Source organism: Podarcis liolepis (genome assembly GCF_965112155.1).
Source record: "Podarcis liolepis genome assembly, chromosome: 15".
Lineage (NCBI taxonomy): Eukaryota > Metazoa > Chordata > Lepidosauria > Squamata > Lacertidae > Podarcis > Podarcis liolepis.
This window is the reverse complement of record NC_139566.1, coordinates 10,412,734-10,433,794: the sequence shown is the minus strand read 5'-3', so window position 1 is coordinate 10,433,794 and position 21,061 is coordinate 10,412,734. Positions and strand designations below refer to the sequence as shown.

Below are 21,061 nucleotides of genomic sequence, written 5' to 3'. Positions count from 1 at the left end.
AAAGGCATAAGTTCAGTGAAAAACCCACTGGGCTGCCCCAGATCCTCGCTTAGGCTTCACGTGCACAACTATACCGGGCCACAGTGAGATGAGCAAAGCCAAAGCAGACTCTCAGCAAAACGTAGAGGACGCATCCTTCACACCAACTCCAGCTTTCTCCGTCAATTACACGGGAGAACTCTCTACTTCAAGGGGACCCTTTTCGGCCTAGGTGTCTGTGCTGAAGCCTCTATATGGAGTCATACATGAGAGGACTTAACCGCAATGTGCCGTGCCTCGGAACACAACCCTCTCATAAATGGAGCGACCCAGTCAGATAGATAGGGTACAAAGAATAAAACTATTATTTATTTATTATTTATTATTATTATTGTTACTACACAGCAAGGGCATCTGGAAGCTGCATGGGGCAAAGGTGCTGACCTTTAAAGCCCTAAACAGCCTCGCCCCATATACCTGAAGGAGCGTCTCAAACCCCATCGTTCAGCCCGGACACTGAGGTCCAGCTCCGAGGGCCTTCTGGCGGTTCCCTCACTGTGAGAAGTTGCAGGGAACCAGGCGGAGGGCCTTCTTGGTAGTGGCGCCCTCCCTATGGAATGCCCTCCCATCAGATGTCAAGGAAATAAACAACTATCTGACGTTTAGAAGACATCTGAAGGCAGCCCTGTTTAGGGAAGTTTTTAATGTTTGATTATTTATTGCTTGATGATGATGGGAGCCGCCCAGAGTGGCGGGGAAACCCAGCCAGATGGGCAGGGTATAAATAAAAAATAATAATAATAAAGAGGAGAGGAGGAGAAAGATGGGGAGAGAGGTGCCCTCCGTACCACCAGGAGGCCGCAATCGCACTCCTCCTTGTCCTCCACAAGGAAGTTTCCGCAGCGAGAATCCACCAGGCGCCCTGGATCCGGCACGTCGAGGAGGCACCACACCCGGTCACTCTGCAGGATCTGCTGGAGTTTCCGGTGGCTGCAGCTGCTGAAGGTTAAACCGGGCATGATGCTGGCAGAGAAGAGGGAAACGGTCAGAGGTGGGGTGTCCTCAAACCCCCTGCATTTCAGCAGTCCACCCAGCGACCTGGGGGGGGACCCCACATGAATGCAGAGGCTCACCCCGTCAGTGGCTCCATGATGCAGCTGCGACCAGGGGGAAAGTTAGGGCCAGAGCCGTCACAGCTGCAGCCAGCGCCATCGTGGTCAAGGCCCAGGTTGTGGCCTAGCTGGTGCGAAAGAGTCGAGGCGATCATCAAGGGGCTGACCGAGTGGTCCTGGAAGAGGAGAAAAGAAAGCTGGAGATTGCCCTTTGGTTTGCATTTTTGAGCAAGCCAACTTAATTCACACTCCTCCTTTTGTTGTTGTTTACTCGTTTAGTCCTGTCCGACTCTTCGTGACCTGGAGGTGCTGGAGGAGACTCTTGAGAGTCCCATGGACTGCAAGACGATCAAACCGATCCATTCTGAAGGAAATCAGCCCTGAGTGCTCACTGGAAGGACAGATCCTGAAGCTGAGGCTCCAATACTTTGGCCACCTCATGAGAAGAGAAGACTCCCTGGGAAAGACCCTGATGTTGGGAAAGATGGAGGGCACAAGGAGAAGGGGATGACAGAGGACGAGGTGGTTGGACAGTGTTCTTGAAGCTACCAGCATGAGTTTGACCAAACTGCGGGAGGCAGTGGAAGACAGGAGTGCCTGGCGTGCTCTGGTCCAGGGGGTCATGAAGAGTCGGACACAACTAAACGACTAAACAACAACTCCTCCTTTATTCATTCATAAAAGCACTTGCATATACAGTATACCGCTAACTCATAAAGAATAAAGATCCTTAGTTAAGGGCCGCAAAAAACCCTGTGGGAAAGGAAATGCAAGGACAGAGATTCACCATCTCTTCAGGAATGTGTGGAGGTGGCAGTGATGGATAAAACGACAGACATAATCCAGAAAAAGAGAAAACACATGAGATGGGATATATAATCTATGGGGAGAGATGGAACTGTTTTGTGGTCTATTGGAAAGAGCGTTGTGTGGACAGACTAGAAAGAGATTTGTTCATCTCGCTTATGTACTTGTTTTTCTCCCCACTCTCTCTTCCCTTTCTGTAGTTCAATGAACAAGTAAAAAAAAATTTAATGTGAAAACTATGGAAGTTTACCTTATATATGTAAAACAACATAAAAAGGATACAATAAAATAGAATCAGATAAATGTTGCGGAAAGGTGTCTTGTCAAGCATAAGCTTGATGAAACAGAAAAGTTTTCAGCAGGCATTTAAAAGCTGAATACCTCTTTATTTATATTTTTAAAATATATATACTTCATTTATTCTTTGTTTTTACTTTTATACTATTCTTCCCAGAATACTACTTCTGCTAAGCAGACCAGGACTGTGACCCTTTCTGTTTTGTTCCACTTCTCCATGATTCACCCCAAAACCCAAAAGCATATCCATCCATCAATCAATTTATTACGGTCAATAGGCCAAAACAAACACACCATACGAAACAATCTCGGAGCAAAACAGATTGTAAAGTACTGCACAATGTAAGAACCATCATATACAGCTACAATAATTGCACATTAGTCCCTGAAAAAAGGTTCTTACAGTTTCAGGCGGCGAGATGTTCTCTTGCTCCCAGTGTTACTGGCAGAAATTTAACCACTGCGAGTGATACCTTGGGGTTTTTCTTCCATTAATATCTAACATAAAACTGAACTGACATTCTCAGAAGTTTGGCCAGCAAAAGGCCAATTGTCTCCTGCCGAACTCCAGCATCTAAGTCACTTAAAAAGAAGGACAGCTGTCTATAGACCCCAGCTCCTGATTATTACAGACCATAATACCCTTAAGGAAAGAAGGGCGCCGGCATCGCTGCCCCAAAGCACCAATTGGGCTGGAACAAAAAGCTCTGCAACATTTAACAAATGAACATAAAGATGCAAACTCTAGGTCAAACGTCTACACAAATGCAGAACCCCCGATACTCCTGGTGGGTCCGTCTCCCCCCAAAATATCAGAAGCACAGCAACTCCAGGCAAGGCTTTCAATGAGGCTGCCCTGGTTCCATGGAACAGACAGTAATACAGTGGTGCCTTGCAAGACAAAAAGAATCCGTTCTGTGATTCTCTTCGTCTAGCGGTTTTTTTGTCTTGCGAAGCAAGCCCATTGACGGATTAGTGCTATTAGCGGCTTATCTGCTAATCGGATCAGCTGATAAGCGGCTTAGAAAAAGGGGGGGAAGGGAAAAAAACCAGCAGGAACTCGCAAGACATTGTTGTCTTGCGAAGCAAGCCCATATGAAATTTGTTTTGCGAAGCACCTCCAAAACAGAAAACTCTTTCGTCTAGCGGGTTTTCCGTCTTGCAAGGCATTCGTCTTGCGGGGCACCACTGTACAACAGGCACCTGCTTACCTGGGCTATCCAGAAACATGCCGCTACCCCGGCCTCTGAGAAAGCAAGGGGCACAAGTACTCACCATGCTGACCCCGCCGGAGCGATGGGAGCAAATCGAACCCTGCGTGGCCGTTCCTATTGAGCCCCCGGTGAATGGAGATCCCCTATGGGGCAGGGCAGGAGAAAGAAGTGCGAGAGAAGATCACCAAAACAGAGCGTAGCGGGGGTGGAGAAGAGATAAGGTTTTACACAAGACAGAGCCAAGTACACATAGGGAATCCTGCCACAGCTGAGCGGGCAGGCACGGAGGGGGCAGGCTTTGGGATAGCCCCGCCCACATATTTCCAGGCCCCGCCCATAGTCCTAGTAGTGTCAATCCCTGCCCAGCAATAGTGCAGGCCCCGCCCACAGGCCTGGTTAGTGTCGATCCCTGCCCACCAAAAGTGCAGGCCCCGCCCACAGCCCTGGTTGGTGTCAATCAATGCCCATCAAAAGTGCAGGCCCTGCCCACAGCCCTGGTTGGTGTCAATCCATGCCCATCAAAAGTGCAGACCCCGCCCCACAGCCCTGATAAGTGTCAATCCCTGCCCATCAAAAGTGCACAGGCCCCGCCCACAGGCCTGGTTAGTGTCAATCCCTGCCCATCAAAAGTGCAGGCCACACCCCCTAACTGGCCAAGCACACAGCACCCATAACCCAGGCCAAGCACCTGTCACTCCTCCTGGTCAGCCCCCCCTACACTCCCCCTCTAGGGATTCTCTGAAGCCCATCATCATCATCATCATCATCATCATAAACAACTTTTATCTGTATCCTGCTCTCCCCGGCCGAGAGTGGGCTCAGGGCTGCTAACCGTCCGGCTCCTTACATGATAAGCTGGACGCTGTCGTGTGGGATCCGCGGAAGCAGCTCCTCCTGCCTCCACCGCAGGAGCCGCTCCAGAACCTCCCGGGGGGAACCGTCCACAGAAATGCGGTTCCCCTTGTTCCAGACTTCGAGGCCGACGAGAGCCACCCGCAGACCCACCGTCCGGTAAAACTGGGCAGAGGAGGGGAAGGAAATGGGAGAGAGCAGGTTTTTAAAAGAAGAAAAAGGAACGGAAAAGGTCAGAGGGCAAGAGAAAAAAAGGGGTGAGGGCTTTCGCTCATTCATTCATTTAAATAATTATAAATTTTTGCAAGGCGGTATACAGACTAAAAAGTACAAGATTGTCATAAAAGTGTCAAGCACATCAGTCAAGGCTGCTTGGCAAAGAATTGCACATTCGAAAGACCCTGTCTGAATAATCCAGGATGTTTCTTTTTTAGAAGATATCCAAATACCAAGCAGGGATTATTCCTGTCGAAACTCTAGGGGAAGGGAGTTCCATAGGTCAGGACCCTGCCATACAAAAGGCTCTGCCCCTGGCAAAGTCCAGCCGGCCCTCAGGAGCGTCGGCCATCAAAGTGTCGCCTCAGAAGACCTCAGCCCAGAAGGCAGAGCTGAAGGAATCAGCAGCCCTTAAGGTTCTTGGGTCCTAAGCTGCAAATTTCCTGCCAAGCTCTCCCCAAAATTACTCTCCGTGCGAGGTAAACACTGAAGCATTTGGAGAAGTGTCTTTTAAAAAGCAAAAGCAAAGACAGTTGCCCAATATATATGAAGCTGCCTGGCGTCAGGGGAAACCCAACACAGAATTGCCTAGCCAACCTCCCCAAACCTGGAAGAGGATTTGGACTACAACTCCCATAATCCATGACAATCAGCCATACTGGCTGATGGGAACTGGAGTCCAAGGACGTCATCAAACTACAATTCCCACGTGCGCCACCCACATCCGCCTAGGGCAGCCACTCACCCCATCCACGTGGCTTGCAATCTCCAGCATCCGTGTTTGCGTCCAGTTAAGGTCCGGGTTCAGCTCGAACTGAAAAGGAAACAGAAGCGGAGGTGGTGGGAAGGGACTTGAGACACTGGGGGCCGAGCTCAGCCCCCTGCATCTCTCTGTCCGGCCCTCAGAACTCTCCCCAGGCCACGCCCCTCCAGGCCACGCCCCTCCTCAAACACTTCTGCCTGGCAGCAATGTGCGCATGAACTCTGATCACGCCTCCTGCTTCTCTGGACAGAAGGTGGGAAGTGTGCAAGTACAAAGAAAAAGCTCAGATTTCTTGCACGACAAAGTTAAGGTCCTGCCCTGTACCACCTGTTTAAAGCCCAGGCGCCTGAACAGGTTTGGGTTCGCTATGGAATTCCTGTATTTATATACAGTGGTAACTTGGTTGTTCGGTGGCTTGGCTCCCGAACGCCGCAAACCTGGAAGTAAGTGTTCAGGTTTCCAAACATTTTTTAGAAGCCAATCGTTCAACATGACTTCCGCTTGAGTGCAGGAGGCTCCTGCAGCCAATCGGAAGCCACACCTTGATTTCTGAACGGCTCCAGAATCCAAATAGGGACACAGGTGGTGCTGTGGGTTAAACCACAGAGCCTAGGACTTGCCAATCAGAAGGTCGGCGGTTCGAATCCCCGCCACGGGGTGAGCTCCCGTTGCTCGGTCCCTGCTCCTGCCAACCTAGCAGTTCGAAAGCACGTCAAAGTGCAAGTAAATAAATAGGTACTGCTCCGGCAGGAAGGTAAACGGCGTTTCCATGCACTGCTCTAGTTTGCCAGAAGCGGCTTAGTCATGCTGGCCACGTGACCTGGAAGCTGTACGCCGGCTCCCTCGGCCAATAAAGTGAGATGAGCACCGCAACCCCAGGGTCGGCCACAACTGGACCTAATGGTCGGGGGTCCCTTTACCTTAGAAGTCGAATAGACTCCTGGATAGGATTAAGTTTGAGAACTGAGGTACCAATGTATACACATACATATTTTAACTTTTTCAAACATTTTCGCAATAACCTTCAAATCAAATGATTACATTCCTTTGTAAGTTGACTTTCTGACCCCTTACCTCCACGGTGTTTTTACTTGAACCTTTTCTACTTTACTTTTTATCTCCATTGGAATTCCTGTATTTTTATTTATTTTCTAAGATTTACACACTGCTCTGTTTAAAAACAAAACAAAACAAACAAACTACAACAACCCACCTCAAAGCGGTTTACGGAGAAAATAAAACGAAGGAATTATCAGCATAAATGGTTAAAAACGACGATTTGAAGCACAGAAATAAAACCCGCAATAAACAGACTAAAACATACATTAAAAAAAAAACTCTAGGTGTTTGGGGAGGCATGTCTAAGCAGAAATGTTTTTAGCAGGCGCTGAGAAGAGTCCAGCGAAAGCGTCTGCCTGATGTCAAATGGCGGGGAGTTCCAAAGTTGCTGGTGCTGCCGCAGGAAAAGATCAATGTCTTATGAATATGGAGCGGGTATTATGTGGCACTTGTGCCAGTTACACAGCTTGGTCAAGTGGGCACGTCTGGGGCAACACAATCTCACAGGTAAACTGGCCCCAGTTGTTAAGGGCTTTATAGCTTGAACTTGAGCTGGTAGCAAATTGACAATCAGTCCAGTTCTCTGAAGACATGTGTTCTATGTGGTGACAAGGCCTCACTCCTGCATTTGTGCAGATTCCTCCCTTCAGGGGCTACTTGTGGATGAACAGATTGTGTTCCAAGGCTTTACTTTCTTCCTGCTTCTCCTCCATGTTTAGCCAGTGCTGAGTTAGCATGTGCTTGTGTCAACTTCTTAGCTCCATTCTAGCCACATGTAAAAAACTATACAGTACAGTCATACCTTGGTTTTCGAACAGCTTAGTTCTCGGACATTTTGGCTCCTGAACATCGCAAACCCGGAAGTGATCGTTCCAGTTTGCGAACTATTTTTGGAAGCCAAACATCCGATGGAGCTTCCGCTGCTTCCGATTGGTTACAGGAGCTTCCTGCAGCCAATCAGAAGCCGCGCTTTGGTTTCTGAACGTTTTGGAAGTCAAACGGACTTCCGGAACTGATTCTGTTCGACTTCCAAGGTCTGACTATACTTAGAGCAGCTCTGTATGCCACGACTTAAAGACCTAAAGATTTCGTTACCCTTTCAACCAGTCATCTTACCAGACTTACTCCTTTCTGCGTACCGTGGCTGCAATAGATTTACCAAACGGCAACAGATTTAACCTTCGGAAACATTCAGTGCAGATTTCCCCGGGGATTTGGTTTCCGATGGGGACGGTGAGGGAACGAGGAGAAACAGGGAAACCTCTCCTCGTTGAGATCTGGCAACTTGAGGAACCGGCCCATTGGGAAATGTCCCTCACTGGGTAAAACTGTACATTTGCGGTGCATTTTAGAAGAGACGGCAACTTTATTTCTGGGAAGCTACGAGGAATGTGTTTGCGTTTGTGTTAAGGGCTTTGCCATGGGGGCCTGGGGGCGGTACAAGCATCATCTCACCTCTGCCTGGTCGGCCACCATCACTAGCTCCACGAATCCACGTTCAGGCTCCGCCTCGCGCTTTGCCTGGGAGACGGGGCGAAAAACACTGTTAAGCACCTGGATTGCTGCTGCCAGTCAGAATAAGCAGCACAGGACCAGCTGGGCCGATGCTCTGGCCCAGATGTTCAAAAGGCTTTCTGGAAGACAATATATAATGAATTGAAAAAGGTATTTAAATATGTCTTCTTGAAGAAACCAGAGGCCTTTCTCCTAGGCATAGTCGGCCAATTGGTGCCAAAGAAGGACAGAACTTTTTTTATGTATGCCACAACAGCAGCAAGAATACTCATTGCAAAGTATTGGAAGACACAAGATTTACCCACACTGGAAGAATGGCAGATGAAGGTGATGGACTACATGGAACTGCCGGAAATGACTGGCAGAATCTGAGACCAGGAAGAAGAGTTGGTGGAAGAAGATTGGAAGAAATTTAAAGACTATCTACAGAAATATTGTAAAATTAATGAATGTTAGAATGATGTTGGATAGAAATTAAGTGGTTTTCAGCTGTAATATTATAAGGGAATATGAAAAATGGATTATTAATAGGTAAAAAGTTAACGTTACAATAGCTTAAGATTAAAGACTAGGATAAACGAAGAGGGTAAGGATTTGCTGAACCAACAAACTGAACTGGAATACAAAAAAGGGAGGCGTGAGGAGGTCCGGGAAATAAGCTAATGAAAAATAAGTAATGGAAAGAATGAGTTGTTTTTAACCATTTTTATTTTGCATTTTCTTACTTTTTAATTTTTATTTTGTAATACTTTGAAAATCTTAATAAATATCTTATTAAAAACTAAAAGCAAAACGCACCCTTTGTATCCAGCTGCGCTCGGGCTGTGGCCGCGGGCGGAACTGTCCCCGGGACAGAGAGACCAGCACGCATTCCCCCGTCTCTTGCCTGACGGACTCAAGTCTGTAGGCCCTCGTACCCTGATCCTCTTCTGCTCTGGACTCCAGGCTGTAGCTCCTGTCGCTGGACACAACCAGCAGACCGCTGGCAGGGCGGAAAGAAAAAAAACAGTCAACCACATTTTTGCCCACAGAAAACCGCAAGAGTGAAAGGAATCTGCTCAGGGGTGATCCCTCCGGCCTCCCACAGAGCTTCGCCTCGTCCAGCATCTCCTCTCATACCTTAGCCCAGAGCAAACGCAGACATTGGCCCAGGAGTCTCGGTAGCCCTGGATCTTGCCTCGATAGCAGCAATTGCCCTGGAAGACAGAGAAAGCAGGGAGAATAAGCCCAGCCTCCCAGGTTTGGCGTTATAGCCCTGCCCCCTGCTTTTCCCACGGGAGATTTGCCCCATTCCCTTGACCACTGGGGCCACATGACCAGGGATAGCTCAGTCGGCAGAGCAAGAGACTCTTCGTCTCAGGGCTGTGGGTTCAAGCCCCGCGTCAAGTAAAGGACTCCTGCACTGCCGGGAGTTAGACCCAATGACCTGTGTGGTCCTTCCAAGTCTATAAACATCTACGCCATACGTTGAAAAGCACTGTGATGCCGTTCTATGACTTCCCCCAAAGAATTCTGGGAGCTGGAGTTTGCTAAGGGTGCTGAGCGTTGTCAGGTGACCTCCCTACTCCCCTGAAAGAGCTGCAATTCCCGGAGTGGTTTAACAACCATTCCCTCTTCTTCATAGGAAACTCTGGGAACTGTAGTTGACTGTAAGGGAATCAGGGGTCTCCTAACAATTCTCAGTGCCCTTCACAAACTACACCTCCCAGAATTCTTTGGGGGAAGCATGGCAGCTTAAAGTGCTTTAAATATGTCCCTTAACTTAACCCTTCCCAGCTCCACAGCTGAAATACTTTATTGTCACTTGTACAACTTGCATACAGTGAGATTACACGAGCACCCCCCACTCAGCTCTCTTAGTCTTAATTCCCCTCGTTTACTGACGCACACCCACCAAACCCGAAAGTCAGTTGCCCTGTTGTTATCTTTTCATTCAGCAGCCTAACAGCCCACGGACAGAAGCTGTTCTTTACCCTGTTGGTGCGACTAATCAGGCTTCTATATCTTCTGCCTGCGGGCAGGAGATCAAGAAAGTGCCAGCCAGGGTGTGAATCACCCCTGAGAATTTTCCTCGCTCTCCTGAGGCAACGTTCTTCCGCTATTTCATCCAGTGGATTCACGGGACAGCCCATAATATCTTGTGCTGTATTCACCACCCTCTGTAGGCACTTCCTATCAGTTGATGTCAAACTAGTGTACCACACCATGATGCAGTATGAAAGGACACTTTCTATTGTTGACTGGTAGAAGGAGATCATCAGATGTTGATTGACATCGTTCTTCCGCAAGACTCTGAGGAGATGGAGTCTCTGTTGGGCTTTCTTAACCACTTGGGTTGCATTTATTTTCCAAGTAAGGTCTTTAAGCTTTTTGAGAATACAACAACCAGAACGGCACACAGTGTGTTCCAGTTGTAGATAGGTAGCCGTGTTGGTCTGCCATAGTCAAAATAAAAAAAAATCCTTCCAGTAGCACCTTAAAGACCAACTAAGTTAGTTCTTGGTATGAGCTTTCGTGTGCATGCACACTTCTTCAGATACATGCATGCACACGAAAGCTCATACCAAGTGTGCATGCACACGAAAGCTCATACCAAGAACTAACTTAGTTGGTCTTTAAGGTGCTACTGGAAGGAATTTTTTTTATTTTGGCACACAGTGTGGTTGGACTATGAAAGGCCTGAGGCCCAATGTGAAATCCACCATTTCCAGAGTTTCCGCCCACAGGCTGGACCTTTTTCCCATGAACCCTCTGCTGCTGTGACCCCAATCTCTCTTTCCTGGCCAATCGCTGCCTGCTCAGATCCCAGCCTGCTTCTCCAGCCCTGGAGCTGGCACCTCTGCTGAAACTTCTGCATCGTGGCAGAGTCCCAGCTGGCAGAGGAGGTGGGCCCAGGGATAAACGTTCCCCAGGCCCCGGATCTCGGCGGGGATGGGTGCCAGCAGAGGAATGGGCTGCGCAGAGCCAGAAAAACAGATGCCCACCTCTGTGCTCGCCGGATGCGTCACCCTCTCCCCGTTGGAAAGGTAATAGACGAGTCCTTGGGTGCCTGCCAGCAGCTCCCTGCGATGGAAGACATACAAATCAGCAGGGACAGACCGTGGATTTGGAGGACGCAAGAAGGTTGCAGGGAAAAGATGGCAGCAAAGCTCCTTTTTAAAATTCGCCCCTTGAATCAGAACCACGAGGACTGGAAGCTTAATTGATTTTTAGGCGAGGGACCCTAGCAGAGAACGTGCCTTGAATGCAGAAGGTCTCGGGTTCAACCCCCAAAAGCATCTTCAGACAGAGCTGGGAATATCCCTTTCTCTGAAACCCTGGAGCCCCACAGGCAGATCAGACTGAGCTTTAGATGGCCCTTCGGCCTGATCCTGCAGGGATCTTGGGTTACTGCGGCTCTCAAACTCTTTTCTCGAGGGCACACTTTCAGAATAAACATTTGCTCGTGCCACATTGAATTTTTCAATGGTAAGAAATGCAATGGAAAACAAAAAGATCGCAACTGGGATTGTCCTCAACGTTGCTTGATACTCTTTGCTCTCAGTTTGAGAAGATATCTAGCCATATTCTGCAAATAAATATATTTTTTGATACTATACAGGCAACGGCCGTTTTGCACGGAGGTTACATTCCTGACTCTTGCATGTGTCGACAAAGCATACAAAAGCCCGTTCTTCTCCTGCCCAAGCCTTTTTTTCCTGCCACTTCTGGGTCTGTTGCGATGTGTGGATGTGCTGTCACACACATATTGGACCAGCAAAAACAGCCGTCGCCTGTACTACACTGAAATGTTTAAACGTTTCTCTGATTCTCCTCGCATCTCCCTGCCTCACTTGCCATCCTCTGCGCGACACCCTTGGAGAACCACTGGATTACACTAAGATTCGGGGAGGGGGGAGGATAAAATGGTGGACATGGCCCCCTGCTTTATTTCCTGTGGGTTGTTTTCATAATGTGATGGTGGCTGCAGAGTATCGAAGCAGGAGCCAAAATACAGTGGTATCTCTGGTTACGTACTTAATTTGTTCCAGAGGTCCATTCTTAACCTGAAACTGTTCTTAACCTGAAGCACCACTTAAGCTAATGGGGCCTCCTGCTGCTGCCGCCGCGCCGCCACAGCATGATTTCTGTTCTTATCCTGAAGCAAAGTTCTGAACCCGAGGTACTGTTTCTGGGTTAGCAGAGTCTGTAACCTGAAGTGTATGTAACCCGAGGTACCACTGTAATTCCAGGGGCAAAGCTAGAGATTTCTGGTTAGAAGGCGCTCGTCGCTTCTGCCCATGATGCAAATCCAAACTCACTGATTCTGTACCAAGTCCAGGAGGAGGCGATCTCCCTCGACCTCCAGCACAACCCTCAGCCGAGCCGGGAAGCCCTGAGACCCCTGAAAAGGAGAGAGGTGATGGTTGGCAGAAGGCGACAGAGAACCCACCATGTTTTCTTTGTGGACAGATCTCACCTGCCCCTGCTTAGTGAGAAGGGGTATCGCTGTGAGCCAGAGCAAGTGGCTGAGACCACCCTCTTGGGCCAGATCTCTGCAAGCTAAACTCTTTCCAAAAGTGCCCCCTTCACCAAGGCCAAACCTAGGGCAGGGGAAAAAAGCTTCCTTCGTCCCCTTGATGGCAGGAAGCACCTCGCCCAGCTTAGCTCATTGTCCTCCTGCAGGCGTGAAGGGGAGCGGGGGTTGTGTGTGACCGAGCATGTTGCACAGGGGTGTCTGCTTCTCTCCCCCCACCCCGGCCATCCCCACCCAGCGTTTCCTGCCCAGGAGTAATACCCGGAAATGCTTGAAGGCTCCCAGCATCCGTGGGTCAGGCATAGGACTGGGAGGGCAGGCTGAAGGCTTGGGGAGAGGGGGAGGCGAGTGGCACCGGTTGCAGAGCGCGATGAGCTCATTTGGCCAGCTCAGCTCGAGGTCACGGCGTCACCGCAGCTGCTCCACTGCCCCCTTTCCGACCGCCTCCAGCTTTCTCCCGGTTAACAGATCTCTCTCCAGCTGGAAAGCCGGCAGGGAAACTCACCAACGCCGCCTCCTTCAGGCTGACGGGCTGCCCGCCCCGCAGGATCGTTGGTGAGATGGGCCACGAACAAGTCCTGTCATCCCATGGCCGCTGGGTCCCGACATCTGAAATTGGAAATGGGCAAGGGGTTACTCTCACTTTCATGTTTTCCTGCAATCTTAGATTTGGCTCACCGCTCCAATCTACAATTAGTTTTTTTTCAAGCCCTCGTGAAAATTCACCAGCTTTTCAGCATCAATTTCTCCCCACCCACCCCCACAAGGTTTTATTTCACTCTATAACACATATAAAACCACAGGGTTTTAACAACAGGTGAAAAACGAAACTACAAAATAGGCACATAGAATGAATCCAATAGCACATGGGTTAAAGCAACAATCAAGAGGATCAGCGTTATCAGATTATAAAGTCCAGTTCCAGATTTGTCAGGCTTGAAAATTATGGTTCCGCTGCATACATGATAAAAGGGTGCCGTATCACATTAAAAGTGTCTGGAGGTTCTCATTCTTGTTGATTTTAGTGCTAATTTCTCATACCCGTTTTTTTGGTATGCAATTTCAACTATTATTTTTGCAAAATAACCTTTTTCTAGACACAGTGCACTGCTGCATGGCTTTTTGACTAATGCATGCATTTTGACGCACACAATGTCCTGGTATATGTATTTGAAGACCCCTCACTCAGCTGGAGGACGGAACTGCAAAATTTGGAGAACTGCACATTTCAAAGGAGGGCGTTCTGGTTTGCAGATTGTTCCGGGAAGTGCAGATATAACAAGTTCCCCTTTAAATGCAAACGGAAACAGATTTCTTCTCCAGCGCAACACGGAATGCCAAAAAAACAAAGCATTCGCCGCCTCCCTCCCCTCTCTGCTCCATCCACTTGAAAGCCCTTTCCCCCCACCAGCTTTTATGCCCAGCCATGTATTAAATCGGTATCTTGGAAAGTCTGGATTCCCCATGGAGAAAGCTTGCTATGCCGTCACCTCAATGAATAATGCAAATGGACACTGTTATAAACAGTTGCAAGGCCTAATTGGTTCAGCTTCTGATAGGCATGGAAACAGTCGTGGACAGAACCTCGGCCCTCCAGATACTGCTGGGCTCCTCAACTCCCACCATCTCTAACCACTAGTCATACTGGCTGGGAGGCTGATGGGAGGCCGAGGCCTATACATCACCTTGAGTGCTGGCGGTCTGACCTTTGGAGGGGGCCGCAGGTCCTCTAGAATGATCTGCCCTACCTTTTGAGTCCCTCTCCAGCCTTATGGACTAGAAACCTGTGTGGTGTTGTGCACAGGTTTTTTAGTATTATTATTATTCTTTTGCACGAGCAGAATTCAGCCTTAGAACTGAAATACAAGCAAGATTATGCCACAATACACTTCTCTCCCCCCCCCCTTCCAAGGAACTAAAGAAAGGACTTCCTTTCTTAGTGGGGTTCTGCTGAATCACTCGACACAGTGCATTGAGATGTGCAGCAAATGAGCCTTTGCTCAAACAGGCTTAAGGGCTTAAATGGTGCTGGAACGGGGAGGGTGGTGAGCTGAAAGCAGGGAGTGGGGGGTGCAGAAAAAGTGACTAATATTACAAGCCCATGCATGTTTATTCAGAACCATCCCCTGCCTCTGTTCGATGGGGCTCAGTTCCTGGTAAAGGTGTATCTGGTTGCTGTTTGACCTGACATGTACGTCCACAGATAAAGGGAAACGTCTTTCTAAATCAATCTTTGGTCCATCGACACCAGGATTGATCACACTGGCCTGCAGCAGCATTTCGGGAATTTGGGTGGACTAAGCTCCTTCCTACCATCTATGAAGCTGCCTTATGCAAATTCAGCCCATCAAGTGCAGTGTTGTCTACACTGGCTGGCAGCAGCTCTCTGGGATTTCAGACAAGAGTCGCTTCCAGATCCCGGGAGCTGAACCCTATAATTCTGCATGCGCTCTGCCACCGAGTTCTGGGCCTCCCCTCAGAAACAACGCAAGACCCCAGCCCCCATCATTCAAAACATATGGCTGATTGCAGAAGGCGGCTTCCGAGGTTCCTGTTCCAGAGTCAGAACGTTGGTCCTTCTAGCCGAGTATTGCATGCACAGGCTGGCAGCAGCTCACTTGGGATTTCAGACAAGGGCCTCATCCCACCCTACCTGGAGATCCTGGGAACAGAACCTGGCATCTTCTGCATGCAAAACAAGCACTCTACCAATGATATACCGCCTGTTTGCTACACCATTTAAGAAGTGTGAAGACCGTCTGAGTAAAGGTTCATAGAATAGTTCAGCTGGTGAGAGCATAGCGCTGACAACGCCAAGGCTGCAGGTTCGATCCTGGTAAGGGACAGCTGCAAATTCCTGCATTGCAGGGGGGTTGGACTAGATGACACTCAGGGTTCCCTTCCAACCCTACGGTTCCGTGAAAAGCATATCAGAAGGGCCCAGCTGGATCAGGCTAAAGGCCCACATCCTGTTCTCACAGGGGCTGCTAGCCAGATGGAAGCCCGTATTCCTCTGCGCACTTTCACATCTGGCCCCCAGAAGGTTGCTTGAAAGACAATGCAGCCCAAGAAGGGCAAAGCCCAAATCCATTGTGGAGGTACCAGTTTAAAAATTTAGCAGGTGGCCAAGGAGAAACCACATGGATTTCTGTGCAGCACTTAGGATAAGTTGAAAGCCAGAGTGAGGATCCTCTTGGAAGACTGCATCCGATCAAGGAGTACACAGTAACGTAAACAGAGCGTTGTTATTGGAGAGGGACTAGAAGCTGAGTGTGCGGACATACAATGCCCCCATCACTTCCAGAGGGTTGAGTAGATTTTAAGGAGTACAGTAAAAACCTCTACCAGCTCCCCCTGATTCCTTAGCTGCCCAAACCATAGGTGTTGGTTGGACTCCAACTCCCATCAGCCAGTGCAGCCAACGGTCAGGGATGATGGGAGTTGCAGTCCAACACCTTTAAGAGGGTCTCTGGTTCCCTGCCTTTGTCCTTCACACGTCCCAACCAATTGGGGATCACAGGTTAACTGCACTTAACAGAGGTGTGAAGCAGGGATGGGGAACCCACAGCCTTCCTGACGTTGCTGGACTCCGACTCCCATCAGCCCCAGCCAGCAATGGACCACGAGTCAGGGAAGATGGGAGGTGGAGTTCAGCAGCATCTGGAAGACCGCAGTTTCTCCAGCTCTGCTTTTTACGATCCTAGGAAGCTGACTTAATCCAGATCAGTCTCAGAATCGCTTATCCTGGCTTGGTAGCAGCTCTCTCACACAGGAAAGGGCCGTGCTACTGCCTTGGTTCTTGGAGTTTTCCAGAGGAATCTGACTGGCCACTGTTGGGAGAACAGAAAGATAATGGTCTAGAGATGGGAGTTTTGCTCTGATCCCACAAAATCCCCTTTATATCCCTAGGCATAAATTCTGAAAAGCGGCCTTTAACCTCCCTTCATCCTAAACTTCTCGATCCCCCACTGTTTTGGAAGCGGAGGACCAGGGTTGCCAACTCTCAAACAGGTAACTATAACGAGGATAGCAGATAACGGAGCCTCCAGGTTCAGAGGCAGTCTACCTGCCAACAGAGCAGCCACACCCAACCTTGGTCCCCAGATGTTGCTGGGACTACAACCCCATCATTCCCAGCCATTGTCGCCCACAGTCAGAGGATGGGAGTTGTAGTCCCAACCGTGTCTGAAGAAACCAAGGACGGGCTAGAGAGATTAAAGATGGGGAGAGGGCTCTTGGCTTCATAAACCTGTTGGAAAACAAGCTCATGGATGTTTGGTCTAGCGGTGCCAACTTCTGCAGCTGCGCCTTTAATAGCAATTTGACCTGCAGCAGTGAACAGGTGATCGTATTACTTTCCATGTCATGGAAAGTACACCTGCTGATTTCATCTCAAACCACTGTTAAAAAATGGAGGTAAAGGTAAAGGGACCCCTGACCATTAGGTCCAGTCGTGACAAACTCTGGGGTTGCAGTGCTCATCTCGCTTTATTGGCCGAGGGAGCCGGCGTACAGCTTCCGGGTCCTGTGGCCAGCATGACTAAGCCGCTTCTGGCGAACCAGAGCAGCGCACGGAAACGCCGTTTACCTTCCCGCCAGAGCGGTACCTATTTGTCTATTTGCACTTGGACATGCTTTCGAACTGCTAGGTGGGCAGGAGCAGGGACCAAGCAACGGGAGCTCACCCCATCGCGGGGATCCGAACCGCCGTCCTTCTGATCGGCAAGTCCTAGGCTCTGCGGTTTAACCCACAGCACCACCAGCGTCCCTTCCACCCCCCCAAATCCTCCTCACCTGCCTTCTCCGGCTATCAGCAACCTCCACCCATGATGGGGAGAGAACCTAGGAATATAGGCAGCTGCCTTCTTCCAAGTCAGGCCCATCAAAGCTCAGTACTGTCTACACTGACTGGCAGCAGCTCTGCAGGGTTTTCAGAGAGGGAGTCTCTCGCAGCCCTACCTGGAGATGCCAGGGATGAAACCTGAGACCTCCTGTGTGCAATGCAGTTGCTCCGCCACTGAACTAGGGCAAAAACTGGCTCTTTCGGCTGCTGATTCAGAGGAGTAGACCAAACACCATACAGGAAGCCCAGACTCTCACAACCAAGGCTGCAGTCAGAAAACAGTGCCAACCCCGGCTTTCTAGATGAGCAAGACACGTTTTCAAAGAGGCACCTGTCTGGAGCGTTCACTTCAGTTATTTTCCAGGGCAGGGCAGTTAAGGGCTGCAATCTTATTGTCATACTTACTTGAGAACAATCCCATTGAACGCGATGAAAACATGCCTAAATGACTCAGTGCTTAATTTGTAAAAGGGGGGGGGGTTAAATCTTTTAGCAGCAACTCCCCTCCCCTTCCATTTTGGAAATTTCCCCTCTAATATTTGATATGGGTCTATTTACTGTGTGACAATGCAAATGCCAGGGACGCGGGTGGCCCTGTGGGTTAAACCACAGAGCCTAGGACTTATTGATCAGAAGGTTGGCGGTTTGAATCCCCGCGATGGGGTGAGCTCCCGTTGCTCGATCCCTGCTCCTGCCAACCTAGCAGTTCAAAAGCATGTCAAAGTGCAAGTAGATAAATAGGTACTGCTCCAGCGGGAAGGTAAACTGCGTTTCTGTGCGCTGCTCTGGTTTGCCAGAAGTGGCTTAGTCATGCTGGCCATATGACCCGGAAGCTGTACGCCGGCTTCCTCGGCCAGTAAAGCGAGATGAGCGCCGCAACCCCAGAGTGGGCCACAACTGGACCTAATGGTCAGGGGTCCCTTTACCTTGACCTTTTAATGCAAATGCCCTCTGAACATGCTTAGAGGCACCTTCATCTTGCCTGACAATCACATACTCCAATGAAGAGGGTTGGCCAATGGCTCCATGGTGGGATAAACTAAACCACAGGCAGAGATGGGGAAATTGTCACACTCCAGATGTTGTCTGGCTCACATCAGTCCCAGCCAGTTTGGCCAACGGTCAGGGGCATATGTGCCAACTCCCTGGGGCACTGGGTGCCCGAGCACCCTCAAAATTTCCTATGAAGGGGCTGGGCATGCCAGGATCATGCACATTGGATGGCACCCACCGTCAGGGATGATGGGAGCTGTAGTCCAGCAACATCTGCAGGTCTACAGGTTTTCCACTCCTGCCCTGGACCAATCATGTCCTAACCAATCAGGGATCACATAAAAAATGCATTTACAGAGGTCCAAAGGATGTGGCCCTCCAAATGATGTCAGAGTCCAGCTCCCATCAGCTCCAGCCAGCATGGAATGATGGGACCTGGAATCCACAAACATTTGGCGAGAGAGATATGTACACAGGTTTCCCCACCCTGGTATAACAGCTTAGAAGAGAGAGGCTGCACTTCTAACGCCACTTACCATCGAAAACAACGGGAATGACTTCTTTGCAGATATGAATAGAACTGCAACTTGAGTCATCAGGAAATTCCGCTCCTAACTCTCCCACCTCACTACTGACAAGCTGCTGTTTTCTCTGCAACACGCAATAATGCTGGCCTGATTTATTATTGTGAGCACCTGCTCTGCATGCAAACGGCTCCAAGTTAAATCCCCAGTATCTCCAGGTAAGCTTGGCAATAAAAGCACCTTTACTGAGAGCTGCTGCTGCTGCTAGGCAGCCAGTGTGGATATATAGAAGATGGACCAATGGACTGACTTGAAATAAGGAAGCTTCACAATAACCCACCTACCTTGCAGGGTTGTTGTAGCGGATCAAAACAAGCCAAGCTATGCTTCCATTTTTTTAATGCTGCAAATCTTCATGCGTGTTTACTCGGGATTCCCAACGCCGCCGCGGCTTTCCCGGGTCAGCCTGCGTGGTAGCTGACTGCAAACGGACCCGCGCTTGGGAAGAAGTAACGTGTGAAGGCGGCCCCAAGGGGCGGCGGGGAAAGGGGTAAGCGGCATACGCCTCTCTGACTCACCGTCCTTCCGTGCTCTCGAAGTGCCTTCGCGCCGCTCCGGCGTAGCTCCGGGGAGAAAGCCGCCAACCCCGAAGGGAGCGCAGGAAGCCAGAAGTACGCCGACCACCCAAAGCAGCGCCATGCGTCTCTCGCAGCCACCGGGGAGCCGCGGGAAGAGGCGCCCCGACGGTGCGCCCTAGCGCGCAACAGCCGCCGGCTCCTTGGAGAGGTCCGTGCGCCCTTGGCGGCGCTTTCCGGGCGCTCGCTTGGAGAGCAGCCGGAGATCGGGGCGGCCGGGAAGGGGAGCAGCTTGGCTCCGGAGCAGCAGCCAGGGCAGCAGCCAAGGCTCCGGCTAAATCCCTCCCCGGGGCCGGGCTGCAACGGATCAGAGGCCGCCGCCTCCTCGGCCCCGCCGCCGCCTCCGCCCGCCCTCCCGCCTCGCATTGCAGCGCAGCTGCTGGGCCCGCCCGAGAACGGGAACTTCCTGCCCAAGCGACCTTCAGCCTCCGCCCGGCTGCGCGTTGCCAAAGCCCGGCCCGAGAAGCCGCGGCGCGCCCGCCCTGCGCAGCTCGCCCTCCTCCCCGGCTGGCGCAGGGCCGGGACGCGCCCAAGGAGGGCGCACCGGGCGGGCGGGCGAGGTGCCAGCTTCTCCGCCCGGCCGAAGAAGGGGCTCCGAGGCTGGGAAGCGGCGCCGCTTCCGAAAAGGGATTGGCACTGAGCAGCAGCGGGGAAGGGGGGCGGTGGAGAGCTTCGGGATTTCCCTGCCCCAGAGGGAAGGGCGAGGCATGGCATTTTGGACCTGACAGGAGTTGCCAAACAGAATAATAACAATAACAACAACAACAAAAAAATAATCTTCCTTGCGAAATCGCCTTACCCCAAACACGCCCACTCCGCTGCTCCAATCTGCGGGACTGGCCCTGTTGCAATCCGCGCGTAACACCCGCATAGTCGTCGTCCCACATTTGTAAGAAGTTACCCTTTGGAACTCCTTGCCTATGGTTGTCAGGTCTTTTCCGGCACCTGCTAAAAACATTTCTGTTTAAGCAAACCTACCCAGATATGTAGAATGTTGGCCGATTTTTAAAATCTGGGGTTTTTAAAGCTTTTTTTAAAAAACTTTTTATTTTTACTGATTATTTTATTCTTTCGTTCTTTTTGTAAATTGCTTCGAGGGCTTTGATGGGCAAGCAGTATATAAATCTTTGAAATAAATACATTAAATAAATATAAAAAAATCATAGGTAAAGGTAAAGGACCCCTTTACCCCTTAAGACTTTTTATGTATGTGATGACAGCCACAGGGATGCTATTAGCCCAGAGATGGAAAGAAGAGAAAGTCCCTACCAGAGAAGAATGGCAAATTAAACTGTTGGACTATGCCAAAAATGGCGAAACTGACAGGAAATCTCAGGAACCAAGAAGACCAAACTATAACACAGGATGCGAAAAAATTATAATTTATCTTGGAGACCGCTGTAAGCAGATGAAAACATTAGCAGGATTGCAATAACACTTGTAATGTACATAGCAAGTACTATGGAGGTAATGGAGTTATATAAAATATGAACAGTAGAGAAGATGCAGTAGAGAAGGTTTAATAATAGGACCCATGGAGGGGATGGTGGGAAGTCCAGAGATTTGGAAGAATCCGTAAATGTGGATGTGTATGGTTGTACAGTGGTACCTCGGGTTAAGAACTTAATTCATTCTGGAGGTCTGTTCTTAACCTGAAGCACCACTTTAGGTAATGGGGCCTCCTGCTGCCGCCACACCGCCGGTGTGCGATTTCTGTTCTCATCCTGAAGCAAAGT

At 49.9% G+C, this 21,061-nt stretch overlaps 1 protein-coding gene and 1 long non-coding RNA gene across 7 annotated transcripts in view; one reads left to right on the top strand and one right to left on the bottom strand.

Annotated features, from left to right (window-relative positions):
- Positions 1-14,415, top strand: part of LOC310694445 — a 90,847-nt gene extending 76,432 nt beyond the window's left edge. Inside the window, exon 2 of the long non-coding RNA XR_014519710.1 lies at positions 13,221-14,415. This is a non-coding gene — a long non-coding RNA (uncharacterized lncRNA). The remainder of the gene's footprint in view (positions 1-13,220) is intronic.
- ADAM15 (ADAM metallopeptidase domain 15) overlaps positions 1-20,960 on the bottom strand; it is a 46,638-nt gene extending 25,678 nt beyond the window's left edge. For 2 of the 6 annotated variants that reach the window (XM_083477024.1, XM_083477026.1), the window contains exons 1-12: positions 19,269-19,717; positions 12,836-12,939; positions 12,116-12,198; positions 10,799-10,877; positions 8,934-9,010; positions 8,613-8,796; positions 7,755-7,820; positions 5,223-5,291; positions 4,257-4,426; positions 3,471-3,552; positions 1,113-1,267; positions 828-1,002 (exon numbers count right to left, since the gene is read on the bottom strand). In XM_083477024.1, the coding sequence (XP_083333150.1) occupies positions 828-1,002; positions 1,113-1,267; positions 3,471-3,552; positions 4,257-4,426; positions 5,223-5,291; positions 7,755-7,820; positions 8,613-8,796; positions 8,934-9,010; positions 10,799-10,877; positions 12,116-12,198; positions 12,836-12,939; positions 19,269-19,389 (1,365 nt within the window). In that variant the 5' untranslated portion in view covers positions 19,390-19,717. Of the gene's footprint in view, positions 1-827; positions 1,003-1,112; positions 1,268-3,470; positions 3,553-4,256; positions 4,427-5,222; positions 5,292-7,754; positions 7,821-8,612; positions 8,797-8,933; positions 9,011-10,798; positions 10,878-12,115; positions 12,199-12,835; positions 12,940-19,268; positions 19,718-20,124 lie in introns of those variants that run through there. The other 4 variants (XM_083477025.1, XM_083477027.1, XM_083477028.1 and 1 more) reach the window with 4 other exon arrangements.
- Positions 20,961-21,061: the final 101 nt, after the last annotated feature.